At 41.0% G+C, this 17,885-nt stretch overlaps 1 protein-coding gene across 2 annotated transcripts in view; it reads right to left on the bottom strand.

Moving 5' to 3' along the window:
- pi4kab (phosphatidylinositol 4-kinase, catalytic, alpha b) overlaps positions 1–17,885 on the bottom strand; it is a 162,340-nt gene that overhangs the window by 47,031 nt on the left and 97,424 nt on the right. Inside the window, exons 30-37 of one of the 2 annotated variants that reach the window (XM_072587796.1) lie at positions 17,355–17,378; positions 13,379–13,471; positions 12,010–12,169; positions 10,185–10,312; positions 5,372–5,530; positions 1,034–1,185; positions 405–512; positions 183–310 (exon numbers count right to left, since the gene is read on the bottom strand). In XM_072587796.1, coding sequence (XP_072443897.1) covers positions 183–310; positions 405–512; positions 1,034–1,185; positions 5,372–5,530; positions 10,185–10,312; positions 12,010–12,169; positions 13,379–13,471; positions 17,355–17,378 — 952 coding nt within the window. The remainder of the gene's footprint in view (positions 1–182; positions 311–404; positions 513–1,033; positions 1,186–5,371; positions 5,531–10,184; positions 10,313–12,009; positions 12,170–13,378; positions 13,472–17,354; positions 17,379–17,885) is intronic. The other variant, XM_072587797.1, reaches the window with a different exon arrangement.

The following is a 17,885-nucleotide window of genomic DNA, read 5'->3' as shown; positions in this document are numbered from 1 at the left end:
CAATAAAGTTAGCAACATTTTCAACATGACATCCCTTATCCTGCTCCAAGCATCCTTTGAAAATTTAGATACTTATGCCAGATAGGTCTTCCCGGTCTCCATTTGACATGTGGCGGGGGGAAGAAAAATAGAGCCCCCTTCCATTCATTTAAATGAGGTTTTGACAAGGAGGACATCTTTACCAGGAGGGACAAGTTGGTTTGCATTAAGGTACTTCTTATCGGAGAACATGGCTGTCCAAAACTTGATCATAATGCTGATATCTTCACGCAGTCTCTTCTCCTCTTGCGTGGGATACTTTGGTGCAACACTGAAATAATTAATCAAACATAAACCGAAATGTTTGTGCGACTGCACAGAAAATAAATGCACGGATTTTGTACTTGAACAATGATAGTGTTTACCTGAAATAGTCAAAGGCAGTGGAATAGACTTTCTCCCTCAGCACATTCCGAATTGTTGTATTGGAAATAACATCAGCATGCAACAATGCAAGACCGAGAGTCAGTAACCTGGAGTGACAAAAACAAAAGCAGTTAGATCGCTTGAAATTGTAGTGAGATGATGGTGGAAATTGCACTGACGTTAATGAAAATTTACAGTAAATTTGATCCCATTTGTCCTCCTCTGTGGTAGCCCTGTGTGAAAAAGTCATTACAGAAGGTACCAAGCAGGTGGCTAGAGGTCTCCACAAGGTCTGAAGGAAAGGGGAGACTCAACCTAATGAGGTTATGCCATTCATTACTGTTATCATTTGCCAACTAGCGCACAGCATCAGCAGAATACTGTAAATAAAGGGCTTAGCAGCAAGGGTTGGCCAATTGGGCCCAGAGTCTGTCTGACGCCTCTGCCTATCAAAAATTTATATAAGCTTGCCTTGAATAAATTCAATCACACAGCCTCCAGCATTTTCTAGGGAAGAGAACAGATCTGCTAATTTCAACCATAAGATCTTTTCCATCATACATTTTTGAAGTACACACGATCGTCATGATCATTGTTGCAATTTCCACTGTAGTCACACTGCACTTACTTGAATCTTGGCCCAATGGCAGCAACGTGTCTGTTCAAACTTCCTTTGGATCCTCCAACATTTAAGGAGAGAGAACGCTGGAGCAGACTACCGAAGATCTCCACTTGGTCTGCACTGCAGTACTTTGCAATCTCAAACCTTTGCAGCAGGAACTAAACAGAAAAGCACACGTTATATATGTACTTTTAGCAATCATAAGGTAAAGGCCATATCAGCTCATTGGATTCAATGCATTCAGCACACATCTTTGCAATGGTTTTCCCTTTCAGATGGCAGAGGCAAAAGCGAACTTGTTTGAAAAATAAATGGATGCGCTGTTCAAAATGATACAACAAGACTTACAATGCACCCACTAATGCTGATTCGCAATCAATTGTCAGCTTTGTTTAAATCTGATGTTGTTTGAGTCTAACTGGTCAGGGTACTATCCTGAGAAATGAATAAGTGAATGGCTGGTCTTGTTTGGAGTTGGAGTAGGAGCTTTGTACGTATATACTATATCACCCTGCAAAGAACAGGGCTCAGTGTATTAACATATGGAGCTTCTAGCAAACATAAGTGCACCACGTTATGAACTGACTGAATCCTAAATTAGTTGTCAGCAGAATGATGTCATTAAGCTCTTCATAAATCTCTCTGAGCAAATACCAGCCTGAAAGTGAGGAGTCTGCCCTCCGTCGTGGCTTCAGTTTTATGTGCTTTCATCTCACATTCAGGACAGACATTCTCTGAGTTGAACCCCAGGTATCCCTCTACAAACCAGCTCCCAATGAAGATGGTGAATTGTTGAAGGTTTGCCTATCTGATCTAGTGCATGCAAATGGGTTATCCAATTTTCCCGTGCAATGTGAAAATCTGGCAGCGTTGAGAGATCTCAAGGGCAACTTAGACATGCATATTACTAAACCTGCCAAAGGGACTAAAATTGTCAAGCTTAACAAACATGACTATATCAACAAAACGCATGCATTTCTTAATGACAGGTTCAAGTTTGAATCCAATGAACCTGCTGCTCAGCATAGCCATACATGAAATCAAGCTTAAAAAAAAGTGGGAGATATCTGTGATCGTGTTAATCCTACAACTCACCGAATTCTGCATATGCATGGGCTATCCAGACATGTGAATGTGATGTCCCTTATCTATGCCTGGCTCTACACAACAAGAGCTGATAGAATGGTTGGCTGAACTGCTTCAACTAATTTTAAACATGTTTTCCACTTACAAGGTGAAGGATTCTTTCACATTTGCAAATATCATACAGGATTTCCACTTCAATAACTATGTAGAGCCCGTGTGCACTTTTGACATTGCTAACCTATTCACCAATGTAGCCGTGAAAGGAAAAGCCATAAACATCGACAGTGCAGCATTATATCATGGTAATCCAGACCTGCCAATGTTGCATGAATCCACATTCATTGAACTAATGATCTCAGCAACTCACACAGATCTTTTTCAATGACACTAAGGACCAAGTATGTCCAAAATAAATGCTGTCGCCATGGGATCCCCATTAGAATCAACTCTCACAAATATTGTTGATGCATTCTATGAGAAACAATCCTTTAATAGAATAACACACATTACCCTTGGTATATTTTTATAGTATGTAAACTATACATTTCCTATAGTTGAATCCACAACTGCATGTAAGACCATCCTTCTCTTCATCCTGAGCTCATGACACATTTGAAATGGGATAGTCAATTAGCTCCTTTTCCTTGATGTACTCATCTTTGGAAACATGGGAACTATAGACCAGTCAGCCTAACATCTGTGGTAGGGAAGTTACTTAAGAAGATTCTGAAAGACAAAATATACATGCATTTGGAAAGATAGGGTTTGATTAGGAGTTATCAGCATGGCTTTGTGTGTGGGAGATCATGCCTCACAAACTTGTCAGGGCTTTTTGATGAAGTGACCAGGAAGGTTGACAAGGGCAGGGCAATAGACGTGGTCTACATGGATTTCAGTAAGGCCTTTGATAAGTTCCAAATGGCAGTTTGTTCTGGAAGGTTAGATCACAAGGCAAATTGGATACACAACTGGCTTGTTGGTAGGAAGCAGAGGGTAGTAGTGGAAGGATGCTTGTTGGACTGGAGAGCTGTGACTAGTGAAGTGCCTCAGGGGTCAGTGCTGGGCCCATTGCTGCTTGTTATCTATATCAATGATTTGGAAGAGAATGTACAAGGGGTGATTAGTAAGTTTGCAGATGACACTAAAATAGGAGGTATTGTAAACAAGGAGGGAGGTTATCAGAATTTGCAGCAGGACCTTGATAAACTTGGGAAGTGGGCTGAGAAAAGGCAAATAGAGTTTAATGTAGAAAAGTGTGAGGTCTTGCATTTTGCAAAGTCAAGTCAAAGTAGGAGTTTCATAGTGCATGGTAGGGTCCCAAGGTGTGTAGTGGAACCAAGAGGGACCTTGGAGTCCAGGTGCACAGTTCCTTGAAAGTCGAGTCATAGGTAGACAGAGCAGTGAAGGAGGCTTTTGGCACACTGGCCTTCATCAGTCAAGGCACTGAGTATAGAAGTTGGGAAGTTGTGTTACAGTTGTACAGTACGTTGGTGAGGCTACATTTGGAGTATTGTGTTCAGTTTTGGTTACCTTGCTATAGGAAGGATGCTATTAAACTGGAAAGAGTGCAGAAGAAATTTACAAGGATGTTGCCAGGACTCAAGGGTGTGAGTTATAGGGAGGGGTTGGTCAAGCTAAGACTTTTTTTTCTTTAGAGTGTAGGAGACTGAGAGGGGGAATTTTATAGAGAGGCGTGGGTAGGGTGAATGTACTCAGTCTTTTTCCCAGGGTTGGGGAATCACTAGAGATCATCAATTTAAGGTTAGAAGGGAAAGAATAAAAGGGAACTTTTTTGGAATGAACTGCCAGCAGAAGTGGTTGAGGAGAATACATGAACAACATTTAAAAGGCATTTGGACAAATACATTTATAGTACAGGATTAGAGGATATGGGCCAAGTGCAGGGAAATGGGGTTAGAATAGATGGACATTTTGGTCGGCATGGACCATAGAGTCACAGTCACAGAGATGTACAGCATGGAAACAGACCATTCGGTCCAACCTGTCCATGCTGACCAGATAACCCAACCCAATCTAGTCCCACCTGCCAGCACCCGGCCCATATCCCTCCAAACCCTTCCTATTCATATTCAAATGCCTCTTAAATGCTGCAATTGTACCAGCCTCCACCACATCCTCTGGCAGCTCATTCCATACACGTACCACCCTCTGTGTGAACAAGTTGTCCCTTAGGTCTCTTTTATATCTTTCCCCTCTCACCCTAAACCTATGCCCTCTAGTTCTGGACTCCCTGACCCCAGGGAAAAGACTTCATTTATTTATCCTATCCATGTCCCTCATAATTTTGTAAACCTCTATAAGGTCACCCCTCACCAGTTTGGGCCAAAGGGCCTATCTCTACGCTGTAGGACTCTGAGTGTATTAAATGAGCCAAGAGGCTTCCTACTGCTGACAACCCCAAATCTACGTACACTAGTCAATATTTACACTGGGAACGCACAGTTTCACATGTTTTAAGAATGACCTTGTGAGCAATCTCAGAATTAGATGCTGAACTATTTGTTCACTGTGCAAACCTGATTCTGAAATATAGCACATCTAAGCCATCCTGAGGGATAATGGTTAACCTGATTGAATCATCTCACCGCATATTGCGGAGACTCATGAAAGGCCTTAACACGGTCACTACCGGTAATGAAAAGTGCCCATCTGCCTCAGATTACCGTTTATATTATTTAGCCTTTATCTTATTCTGGGAGTGTTTCAAGCAAATATTGACAATTTTAGATCATACTTGTACTGAATATGCAAGAATTAGAAAATGCTATCATACTAAGGTCAGTTTATGAGCCAAAATGACTTACAAGCGCCTTCTCATTTTCACTGAGTATTGCAGGACAGAGGGCAGAAAATAGAAGCAGGAGAAGGCCATTCGGCCCTTCGAGCCTGCTCCACCATTCAATATGATCATGGCTGATCATCCAACTCAGTCCCCTGTTCCTGCTTTCTCCCCCATACCCTTAAACCCCTTTAACTCTAAGAATGAAATCTAACTCCTTCCTCAAAACATTCAATACTTTGGCCTTACCACTTTCTATGGCACTGAGCTTCACAGACACATAACTCTCAGGGTGAAGACCTAATTTCAGTAATAAATGGCTTACCACATAACCTTAGACTGTGGCCCTGATTCTGGACTTCCCAGTCATTGGGAACATGCTTCTTGCATTTACTTTGTGAGAAATTTTATAGGTTTCTACAAAATACTCCAAATTCTTCTAAATGCCATACACTTGCCTCTATCCAGATGTGGTGGGGTGTAACTTCTGGGGGACAAGGTTTGGGCTGGCTCTGCTCTGAAGCTGCCAAAGGATCTGCTTCTTTCTTGTCTTCTGAGAAAAGACCAATCTTCTGTTGCACTGTCATCTGCCAGGCTCCAACCATTTCACGCATAAACTGCAAAAGGTAACAACAGCTGTTTCTTCTTGCAATCAATAAATGAAGTACAATTGATGAAAAAGATGGTTGCATTTAAGATCAAAAACTTTTTCATTAGTTGTCAAACAAAATGGTCACACAAACACAGAAAATACTGCAGAAATTCAGTTGGTCAGTGTGGTAGCATCAATGGAGAGGGAAACAGAGTTCACATCAAAACTGAAGAGTCTTATTTGACTTTTTAAATATTCATTTCCAGGACATCTGTGTTGCTGGCTGGGCAAGCTTTTACTCCCATCCCTAATTGCTCTGGGTCTGGAGTCATAATGAGGCCAAACCAGATTGGATAGCAGTTTTCTTCCTGAAAAGATATTAATGAACCAGGTGGGTTTTTCCTACAATCAACAATGGTTCCAAGAACTCTCTTTCCCCAGAAGGTTTCATGTTTGTTTCAGATTTCGACAATAAGACCATAACAGCAAAATTAGTCATTCAGCCCACTGCATCTCCTCTGCCATTTGATCATGGCTGATATATTTCTCAACCCTATTCACCTGCCTTCTCCCGTGACCTTTGATCCCCTTACCAATGACTAAGAAACTCTCAATGACATGGCCTCCACAGGGCCTGCAGCCCTGAGTTCCACAGATTCACCACTCTCGAACTAGCAAAATTCCTCCTCATCACAATTCTAAAGGGTTACCCCTTCATTGAGGCTGTGCCCTCGGGCTCTAGTCTCGCCTACGAGTGGAAACACCTTCACCATGTCCACTCCACCCAGGCCTCTCAGTATTCTGTAAGCTTCAATCAAAACCCACCCTCCATCCCATAACCCTTCGAAACTCCATCGTGTAATGACTCATAGTCCTTAACCGCTCCTCACAACAAGCCCCTCATCCCCAGGATCATTCTTGTAAACCTCCTTTGGACTCCCTCCAATACAGCATGTCATTCCTGTGATATGGGACCCAAAACTCCTCACAATATTCCAACTGCAGTCTGACCAGAGCTTTATACAGCCTCAGCAGTACATCCCTGCTCCTGTAGTTTAGTCCTGTTGAGATCAATGCTAAGATTGCATTTGCCTTCCTAACTGCCAACTGAACCTGCATGTTAACCTTAAGAGAACCCTGAACTAGGGCTCCCAAGTCCCTTTGTGCTTCAGAATTCTGAAGCCTTTCTGTGTTTAGAAAATAGACTACACCTCTATTCTTCCAACTGAAGTGCATAACCTCTCATTTTCCCAATGTTCCACCTGCCACTTCTTTGCCAACCCCTTAGTTTGTTGAAGCCCTTCTGCAGCCTCCACACTTCCACAACCTCTCCCTCCACCTATCTTTTTGTCACCTGAAAACATGGCAACAATGCCCTCAGCTCCTTTGCCCAGATCGTTAATGTATAACATGAATAGTTGTGGTCCCAATGCTAACCTTTGCAGAAGGCTACTAGTCACTAGCTGCCAACCTGAAAAAGATCTAGAAATCCTAACTCTCTGTCTTCGGTCAGTCAGCCAATCCCTCTATCATTGCCCCTAACATCATGGACTTCTACTCAGTTAGCAGCCTCCTGTGCTGCACCTTGTCAAGGACCTTCTGCAAATCCAAACAGATAGAGTCGACTGGCTCTCCTTTGTTTCACTTGCTTGTTACCACCTCAAAGGCTTCCAACAGATTTGTCAGACATGATCTCCCTTTCAGAAGCTGTGCTGACTTTGCTCCATTTTATCACGCACTTCCAGATACAGAGGAACTTAAGAGTATTCGACATTCAATTAAACAAATTTTGAATTATCTGAACAAGATTGCAAGGTCCCAATGCTTGGCTAACTATGTTATCTATGGCATCGGTTATCCAAACGAAACACACCCCTCCTGTATCCTTTCTTGGTACTCCACAATCTCATCCTTAATAATGGACTTTAAAATCTTACCAATGACCAAAGTCAGGCTAACTGGCCTATAGTTTCCTGTTTTCTGTCTCCCTCCCTTCTTAACTAGGGGTTTAAGCATCCATATGCTCTGTGAGCCTCCAGTATCCACAGTATTTTGTTTATAAAATAAAATATGACAGTCATTTGAAACTACGCATAAGGCCTTCACAAATAGCAGTTTCTGCTCTGTGTGGGACATTCATATTGATGAAAATGCGGCTGTTGCACACTGACCCTGAAACACGTGCATACAAAGCACTGAAGCAGAAATGGTCTGAAATTATGAAATATACCCTTTTCCTCTTTCTTCTCCAAACTTGTTCATTCATGCAGGGCACCATAGTAGAAATGTGACCTGACCGAACACGTGGAGTCACTGGAAAAAACTCAGCAGTAGGGACTGGGATCCTTGCTGTTTGTTATGTACATTAACACCTTGGATGTGAATGTAGTTGAGAGACGGCACAAAATTAGTGGTGTTGTTGATGGTAAGGTGGTCTCAGGTTACAGTTTGATGCTGATCAGTTAGTAAATTGGGCAGAGCAATGGCAGTTGAAATTTAATCCTGATAAGTGCAAGGTGATGCATTTTGGGCGGTCTAATATTGGAAGGATTTACATAAGGAATGATAGGTCCCTAGGGAGTACTGAAGAACATGGAGATCTTGGTGTACAAGTTCACAGATCCCTGGTGGTGTCAGCACAGGTAGACAGTGTGGTGAAGAGGGCATATGGAATGCTTGTTTTCATTAGCCAGCATAGATTACAACTTGATAAAACATTGGTTAGGCCACTGATGGCGTACTCTGTGCAGTTCTGGTCACCACACTATTCCTGATGATGAAGGGCTTATACCCAAAACATCGATTCGACTCTCCTGCTCCTCGGATGCTGTCTGACCTAGTTTGCCTTTCCAGTGCCACGTGTTTCGACTCTGATCTCCAGCATCTGCAGCCCTCACTTTCTCCACAGGATTGCACTGGAGAAGACGCAGAGGAGCTTCACCAGGATGCCTCCTGGGATGGACAGACTCAGTTATGAGGATGGCCTGGACAGGCTGGGTTTATGTTCCCTGGAGCAGAGTAGGTTGAGCAGGATCTGATTGAGGGATATGAAATTAGGAGAGGCATAGGCAGAGCAGATCACGAGAATCTCTTCCGCACAGCAGACATGTCTAAAACTAGAGGGCATAAATTTAAAGTGAGGAGTAGGTAGTTCAGAGGAGATCTGAAGAAACCCTTTTTTCACCCAGAGGCTGATAGATATAATGGCTTGTGTTCCCTGCAGTGGCGAAGACAATTGCTCTCACAACATTTAAGAAACAACTGGAGTAATTAAAATGCCAGGGCACAGTAGGCTATAGACCAAGTGCTGGTCCATGGAATTAGTATAGTTTATTATTTGTTAGTCAGCATAGACATGATGGGCTGAAGGGCCTCTTTTTCGATGCTGCATGATTCATCAACTCCTAAATAGTCAGCTTTCCAACCCCCTCCCCCACAATCCTTTCCAGCCCTGGAGGAGCAAAATCAACTCATCAACAGATCAAATCAGGAATTTTCTGGTTACTAATGATTGTGCCTTCATATACCATGTCAGAGAACTAGTCCCACAGCTAAAATAATGAATCAACATTTTATTAATTTTATGTGGCATGGTGGCTCAGTGGTTAGCCCTGCTGCCTCACAGCACCAGGGACCCACGTTTGATTTCAGCCTCGGGTGACTGTCTGTGTGGTGTTTGCACGTTCTCCTCATGTCTGCGTGGGTTTCCTCCCACAGTCCAAAGATGTGCAGGTCAGGTGGATTGGCCATTCTAAATTACCCATAGGGATGTATAGGTTAGGTGCATTAGTCAGGGGTAAATATAGGGTAGGGGAATGGGTCTGGGTGAGTTACTCCTTGGAGGGTTGGTGTGGATTTGTTGGGCCGAAGGGCCTGTTTGCATACTGTAGGGATTCTAATTCTAATAAAAATTTCTGTAGCAAACATCTATTATAACTTCAGTCGAAAAGTGTGGCACTGGAAATGCTCAGGAGGACAGGCAGCATCTGAGGAGCAGGAGAATTGACATTTTGCACATTAGCCCTTCATCAGAAATATGCAAAAAGTGCTCCTCAGATGCTGCCTGTCCTGCTGTGCTTTTCCAGCGCCACACTTTTCTGGCAGTGATCTCCAGTATCTGCAGTCCTCACTTTCTCCTAATCTACTATAATTACCAAATGAAAAAAACTTAATGGATCAAAGACAAAATATGATGATTTTTTTCTAAATCCAGCATTTCAGATTAAATCTTCATAAAATAGTTCTGCAATTCTTATTGCTGGCATCCTAACAAAATCACAAGCGTTCAGAGAGACAAGGATAAATGCATTCTAAAAATCAATTCAATCTGAAATGTTCAAAAAGTCAAAAAATAAATATCGCGATGACTGCTCAAAGGTAACTCACTAACTTCTCCTCTCTGCCTTGTGAGTTAACCACACTGTCAGTGTAGAACTAGCTATAAATCAACATGCAGCTACAGATCATATCCAGATTGCTGCATTTCCAAAGTTCAATCTCGCCCACTGAAAGTGCAGCACTGAGTTACATCGTTTTGCAATGTTTAAACTAAAGTTCTTGCAAGAAGACAGAGATGCACTTTGCTTGCCTGAATGACAGCGAATGGTATAGAACAATGAGGGATTGATTTTTGTGACATGCTTTTAAATAACGACAATAATTGACAGCATAATACTCACTGGAACCTCTATGCCATTCTTTGCAGCCAGCAGCCATTCCCAACACGCCACAGCAGTTTCCATGCCCAATGCTGTAAACATACGCAGAGGAGCCCAGCACAGATGATGGAGGAGTTGAGGGTCACAAACTATATCAGAACCAGAAAAGAAAATGAATGCTGTACATGAATGTGCATAATTATTCATTTAAACAGCTAAAAGAGTTAAACAATCTCAAGTATTAGTGACAAACGATGGAGCTTTAAAATTAAGGATCCAGAGTCGGGTGCAATTATTGATCAAAAACCTTCACAGCTAGACTTATATTGCAAATAAAACGGCTAACAAATTATAATAAGGCCTACTAAATGTCAGCATCTGTTCAAACTGAACTTAGGAGATGCAGTACATCACGACTGAAACATCATCCATTCTACAGATATACTGTTAAATAATTAAAATAGTCAGCTTGAAGGGTATTGCTGAGGTACACATGGAAAAATCTGGCACTCCACTTGGAACATATGCATTGTCTTTAAAAACAAAATTCTTCTTGCATACAAATAAAAATATCACATTTTGGAGCTTATTTTCAACTTGCCGAGTCAGAGAGATGTACAGCACAGAAACAGACCCTTCGGTCCAACTCTTCCATGCCGATGCTTCCATATCCTAAATTAATCTAGTCCCATTTGTCAGCATTTGGCCCATGTCCCTCTAAACCCTTCCTATTCATATACCCATCCAGATGCCTTTTAAATGTTGTAATTGTAATTGTGCCAGCCTCCACTTCCTCTGGCAGCTCATTCCAAACACACACCTTGACGATTCACCCTAAAAATGCTCCTCATGATTTTATAAACTTCTATAAGGTCTCCCCTCAGCCTCCGGTGCTCCAGGGAAAATAGCCCCAACCTATTCAGCCTCTCCCTATAGCTCAAACCCTCCAACCCTGGCAACATCCTTTTCTGAATCCTTTCAAGTTTCACAGCATCTTTCCTATAGCAATTTCCTGCACAGCTGCAATATGACCCCCCAATTCCTATACTCAATGTACTGACCAATACAGGCAAATGTACCAAGTGCTTTTTCCACTAACCTGTCCATCTGCGATTCCAATTACAAGGAACTGTGAACCTATACCTTAAGATCTTTTTGTTCAGCAACACTCTCCAGGACATCACCATTAAGTGTATACGTCTTGCCCTGATTTGCCTTACCAAAATGCAGCACCTCACATTCATCTCAATTTAACTCCATCTGTCACTCCTCAGCCCATCTGATCGAGGTCCCATTGTACTCTCAAGGTAAACTTCTTCACTGTCCACGACACCATCAATGTTGGCCTCATCTGTAAACTTACTAATCATTTATCCCATATTCACATCCAAGTTCTCCCAGTTAATTTACTTAAAACATATTTCATCCTGCATTTCCCACGTGTTAGATTGAGAATGGCAACCGATACATTAGATACTCCATAACGGAACAGGTGGGGATGAAGGATGAGCATTTTTAATTATAAAGTGCTACAATAAAGCTTTATGTGGATAGCTTTTTGTTCAATGCCACAGGGCATTCTAAGGAATAGCTTGACTTAAACTAAAAGTAAATTAGGTGATCTTCACTGAGGAGGTACAAAACATTCACACTAGGGTTTAGTGCTGCTAAACTTCCAACAAGTTCACTCTTTTGACATCAACAATTCAATTATAAAGCACTCAGATACTGTCAAGTCAAAGGCCAATTTTAATATGACTTCTTACTTATGACACAGGTCATGTTATGCAATGCAGCCTATAATTTTTTTGTAAGGTAGGATGTATTTCAGTGTTGTATCCCTCACCTTTGCTGCTGATAAGCAAAGCAGTAAGGTTAAACATGGATTGTGTGCAAGCCTCACTCTCAGCTGATTCCAGCGCGTCATTAAGTTTTTTAATCATAACTTTGTTCAGGTCGGACTGCTGTCGACCAGTTGCTTCAGAGAAATGTATCATGCCTGCAACCTGTGAAGAGGAAAAAAAAAACTGAAGTACCCCAAAATATTGTCCAGGTGGCAAATGTACATCCCTCATGACAGGAAATACAATCATCACTCAAATTCAGCAGAATAGCGCTGGACTACTCAAGTCACTATTACACAATTCTAGCAAAGTTTTAGAGTAAATTACAATTTTTTTTTTACTGGTTTCACCGTTCCATCGTCTCTTTTTCTGAATTAAAGGATTTCTGCCTTTCTTTCGGAAGGTGCTGGTATACGACAGGGCATAGCCATGCCTGCTCCTGTCTTCCCACATGCTTGAGGAGAACATGTCAGTCAGATTGGTCCAGTCTAGTGCACGCCAAGCCAGAGTGCTGGAGAATTCAAGTCTCACTACGGGACCGGGGCATATAACCTAGCTAAAATAGTGCAATTCCAATGGTAGTGCCATGCTGTCAAAGATGCAATCTTTCCAACAGGATGCTAAGCTAAGAACATATCTGGCTGCTTAGGTGGGGTGAACGACCCACTAGCATCGTTCAAAGCAAATTTCTACCAGGACCTTGGCCATATCAATCAGCACGGTCAAAACAGATTAACTTTGCTCGTTCCTTCGATGCAGAAAGGAATACCCAAACATGATCTTCTGATTTCTATCATGTGATCTTTTCCTACCCATAGGCATAATCCAGGAACATACCAACATTGTTACTCTGGGCAACAAAAGCACTCAACTTTGACTGAGAGAATTCTAAAAATTCCTCATCAACACTATCTGGATGTGCAGATGTAGCCCAGCAAACCATACTGCCTAAGCTGATAAAACCTGACCTTTTAATTGCTTTTACATGATGTGATCTGTGTCCTCACCATCTAGTCATCCTGTATGCCCACTTTTAGGTGCATTAGTCAGAGGGAAATGGGTCAGTGTGGGCCGGTTGGGCTGAAGATCCTGTTTCGACACTGCAGAGAATCTAATCTAATCATAACAAGTGACTGGCACATAAAATATTTCATGGGATAAAACCCACTTTCGGCCATCTTGAGACTATGGTGAAACATCATCAATAACACAACTTATTCCTTTATTTGTTTCTGGACTATCCTCACAGAGGTTTAAGTACAACATTTGCAGCGCGCAGGAAACAGGTGGATTTCCTTGATTGTGATTCCAAAACTTAAGAATAAGAAAGAAAGAAGGTGGTAAAGGAATAGTTTTAAATGAATGATTTACCTCTCCTGCAGAGCGATTGCGTAGATTGAGGGAGGACATAAAGCTAGAGTAGTCCTTCTTCACGCAAGCAGGTCTTTCAGTTAGTTGGGTTGCCTGCAGAGTAACGCATAAACATGTAAAACAGTCTTGCTGTAAAGTGCTTCAAACAGGAGATGAAAAATGAAAACATTTACAGACAGAAAACAACCCATATTTTCAAATTTTGAAACTCCTGTGACAATTCTGGAGAAGAACATAATTCTGATATTTCATCCAAATTACAGCCTGTAGATAACACATCGCTATCAATATGACATAAATTCCAATTGCCTTCATTAAAATTTCAGACTCCTGTTCAACATTACTTCTGAGAATGAGATACCACCTGAAATGATTGTCCAATCAAACACAAGCACCAGACAAGTCTGGGATCAAAGCTGGGTGGCAACAGCTCAATCAACACTCATCAAGTTTGAATATTGTCTGATCATTGCCACACATCCTCCTCGTATTTGTATCCCATTAGGTTTTGGAATAGTGCTGAGAACGCATTCAGGATTTACAGCACAGAAACAGGCCATATGGCCTGACAACTCTGGGTCAGATACCCAACAGCTGCCAGTTCACTTGGTGAGTGAGTGGCACAACATGGCATTCCCAGGAGACCCAAGGATCAAATCCGATTGATGATGATGATGGGTCATTCTTACGATTTGCTTTAAAAGCTAGCAGCGATTCTTGTTTATCAAACAGTTTAATACAATCCACAGTAAGTAGAATCAAAGTGCAAATTACCAATAGTTGGCACATTGTGATCTATAAACATAAGTGGACTATTAACAGGTCAACTCAGTTAAAATAGTAATAAATGTAGTTATCAAATAGAATGTTCAATGTCGGAACTATTTCACAGGAGTAAAAACATTTAGTCACAGAACTTTAGTTGTTAAAGTGAATAGTGAGACAAGCTTCAAGATCACCAATTGATAATAAAATTATACCATGTTACAAAGTACGAGAATACCCAAAACCAACTAATGTAACCCTACCCTGCTCTCGGCACTGTAAAGCTTTGCTTCATTCACTTCACACTGCAGCTTTCTGTTAATTCTCCTGCTCCATTGTTTCACGCTTCACTGTTGAAAATATTTGCATCCAACCACTTGCCTTTTCATGATACACAAGCCTAGAGGTGCATTTACAAGGAATTTCTTTTCCTCAATATCCACCCAGTGACACCATGCACCAGCTGGAAGTAATGTTTGCAAGGCCAAATGCACCGTCCAGCCCCAGGATGACAGGAACTTCTCGTCTGGCCTCGGTCATGCTAGCCTTTAAATCTAAAGGACTGGAGTATAAGGATGCAGAAATTATACCGTGGTTGTACAAAACCCCACTTGAGTACTGTAGGCAGATTTGGGCACCACATGTTAGGAACAGTATATTGGCCTTGGAGGTAAAATGTAGGTGTATAAGAACGATAACTGGATTTCAGGGGTTAAGGAGAGATTATACAAGTTAGGCCTGTTTTCTTTAGAATTTAGTAGGTTAAGTGGTGATCTGATCAAAGTCTTCAGCATATTAAGGAAAAGACAAGGTTCATAAACTGTTTTCACCGTTTGAGGATTTTAGAACCAGGGGGCATAGTCTGAAAATTAGGGCCAGTCCATTCAGGAGAGATGTTAGGAAGCATTTCTACGCACAAAGGGGAGTAGATGTTTGAAACTCTCTTCCACAAGCAGTAATGGATGCAGGATCAATTGTTCATTTTAAATCTGAGATAGATAATATTTTGTTAAACTAAGGGTATTCAGGACTATGAACCAAAGGCTGGTATATGGAGATAGGCCACGATCGGCCATGATCGCACTGAATGGTGGAACAGACTTGAGGGACTGATGGCCTACTCGTATTCCGATATCCTTACATCCTTTGTGGCTTGGAGACAAAAGACACTACATAAATACGAGGTGTTTTTTTCCACTGATACCTGTTAAATCTCTCCTATGAATGATTACAATAATTCGCTTGATGTATCAATAACTTACAAATTACAATATTAATGGTATATTGTTTACAGTATTAATATTTTATGAATCTACTGTACTGGTATTTTATGTAATACATATCGTTAAATTCTTAGTGAAACTTGATAAACACTTACCTTGTTGTTATTTTATCAGCTTTTGATAATATTGGTTTTGTAAATTCAATTGGAATTTCATAAATATTTTGTAAGTGCCTTAGAAGTGATATTTTTTAAATGCCTACACAATATTGATGCTTAATCACCCCCAGTGTTAATATCTTGCTTAATTCCTCACGAGTAACATTATTGAATAATGTAAAGTGCAGTTGGATGATAATCTGAATCCAGGGCCAGATTGGTTTTATAATACGTGCCCCACACTGGCAAGCAGTCGTCTAACATTTCATCAATGCTGGTCATCTGAAGGCAACTGGGGCAACAAAACAGCACATCCAAAAACATTGACACAAAACAAAACATTTCAAATTAAAATATTTCAAACCACTTTCTATCCCACCACCTGTCACACTTCCAAGCAGTTTGAGAAAACAGAATAAGCAATTTATAACACACATCATTTCACAAAAGACACGGATAATGAAATGGTAATACATTGCATTGGTTATTCTACTGCTGTGCGCCACAATCCGATGAAAATTGGATAACACATCCATGACTAATTTTCTGCCACATGATTGAGTGTGCCAATTCATTCTTTACAGAACTTATTCTGTGATGATGGTTTAAGAAGATACCCTAAGTAAACCTTCCCACATGTGTTTGTTTAGAATATTGGAAAGCGAGCTAAAGCAAAATGTAATGTCTTTATTTCTCTGATCTTCCATCCCCATCTAATAAAGGTTCTAACTCTCTTTAAGACACATTTCTTTTGGTTCTTCCTCATGCAAGAGGCCACTCCCAAATACCAGCCTAACGTGGTATGGCGGCACAATATACAGCAGTGGGAAGTTTCAAGACCGTGCTCAATCATGGTATTCATCTCAGTAGCTGCGCGAGCAATTTGCAAACACTTCCCAGCAATAACTGCAGCTCTCCTTAACTTGGGGATTGCCAAAGACAAGAGCAGGGCCCTTACTAGCAGCTGGGAACAGCCATCTTGGTACATACTATGGTTAAAAACACAGGGCTACCATCAATTATTTGGACACCAGGAGGAGTGGCATCCATTATGTGTATACCCAACAAGTAAGTCTTTCAACATATGTGAAGTTCAGGATGGGGAATTTTGCGGGTTGCATTAACTGATCTGAACTGTGCAACTGCTTTTGTCAGCTAAGACTTATTATTCTTCACTTTTGAATCAAGATTAATGTTTTTTTGATTAGCAATGCAACAACATTCTTTGTAAATCACCAAAAGGATGTGTTATAAAAGGCTTCACTAGAATCTAAAACTAATTCAGATAGGAATTAGTAGAAATCATTAGAAAATGATCAAACCCAATCAAGAAATGATCTGCCTAGTGATTTGAGAGTATCAACCACATGGATCATGAATAACCATTGCATTTAACCCCAAAATCATAATTAACCAGTTACGATATACAAGGCAATTGGAAATGCACTCTCATATACCAAATCTGCACTCACTAGTGTTCCAACTTCCAAAATTCATGTTTTAGCTTCCATTTGAGTCATTCTATTGTTAAGTAAAAATGCCACATTGTAAATGTATCGCCTTTATAAAGTCATGATTCCATTTCCAAAACAATTACAATTAGAATTTTGGTTTTGCATGAGGCACTTTCCATTTTGGACGGGACAACTGCTTGAAGGCAGCTGCATTATAATGCATTTGAATTTGAACTTTAGACTTGTTTTTCTGTCACAATTGTGTCACATCTCTGAGCACGTACTTTACTGGCAGTTAATTTGCATCAATGAAAGAAATGAGAAGCTAAAACTCTCACAAAACGAGTGAAACGTGCTGGTTATTGCTACAACAAACCTGGATAACAAGGGAAGATGGTGGCTGTGGAGGTTACACACAATGCAGGACAATCAGTGACATGAAAAACAGGAACAGCCACATCACAAGACTAATTCATGGGGAACATAAAACGTAAAAGAAACCATACAAACACATTTCACTGAAAGATTGAAATTAAACAACAGGGCCCCACTGTGCAAAGTGATATGATTCCCAGTTGTGAGCAAGTCTGCCTTCAAAGTGATTTATGTCAAATGAAACAGCTCAATCTGTGATGGTTAAAAGAAAAAACCGGGGTGGGACCAAATGCTCTGACATGGGCTTTGACGTGATTCATCTTTAGTTAACTGTTCACATATACTCTCAAAACATGTTTTTAATGGTTACTGGGGTGACAATTCCAACAGACACCCATTCAGTAACTCACCCAAGTGACATTATCTTCTGAGTTCCGAACACCACATTTTAGCATTTGATCACAGTGGGGTAGGGGTTCACACTGCAGCCCAGCTCAATATTGATTTTCATCCATCTGTATCACATTGTACA

This window comes from Chiloscyllium punctatum, chromosome 17, assembly GCF_047496795.1.
Source record: "Chiloscyllium punctatum isolate Juve2018m chromosome 17, sChiPun1.3, whole genome shotgun sequence".
In the NCBI taxonomy this organism is placed as follows: Eukaryota; Metazoa; Chordata; class Chondrichthyes; order Orectolobiformes; family Hemiscylliidae; genus Chiloscyllium; species Chiloscyllium punctatum.
This window is presented reverse-complemented; position numbering and strand designations above follow the sequence as displayed.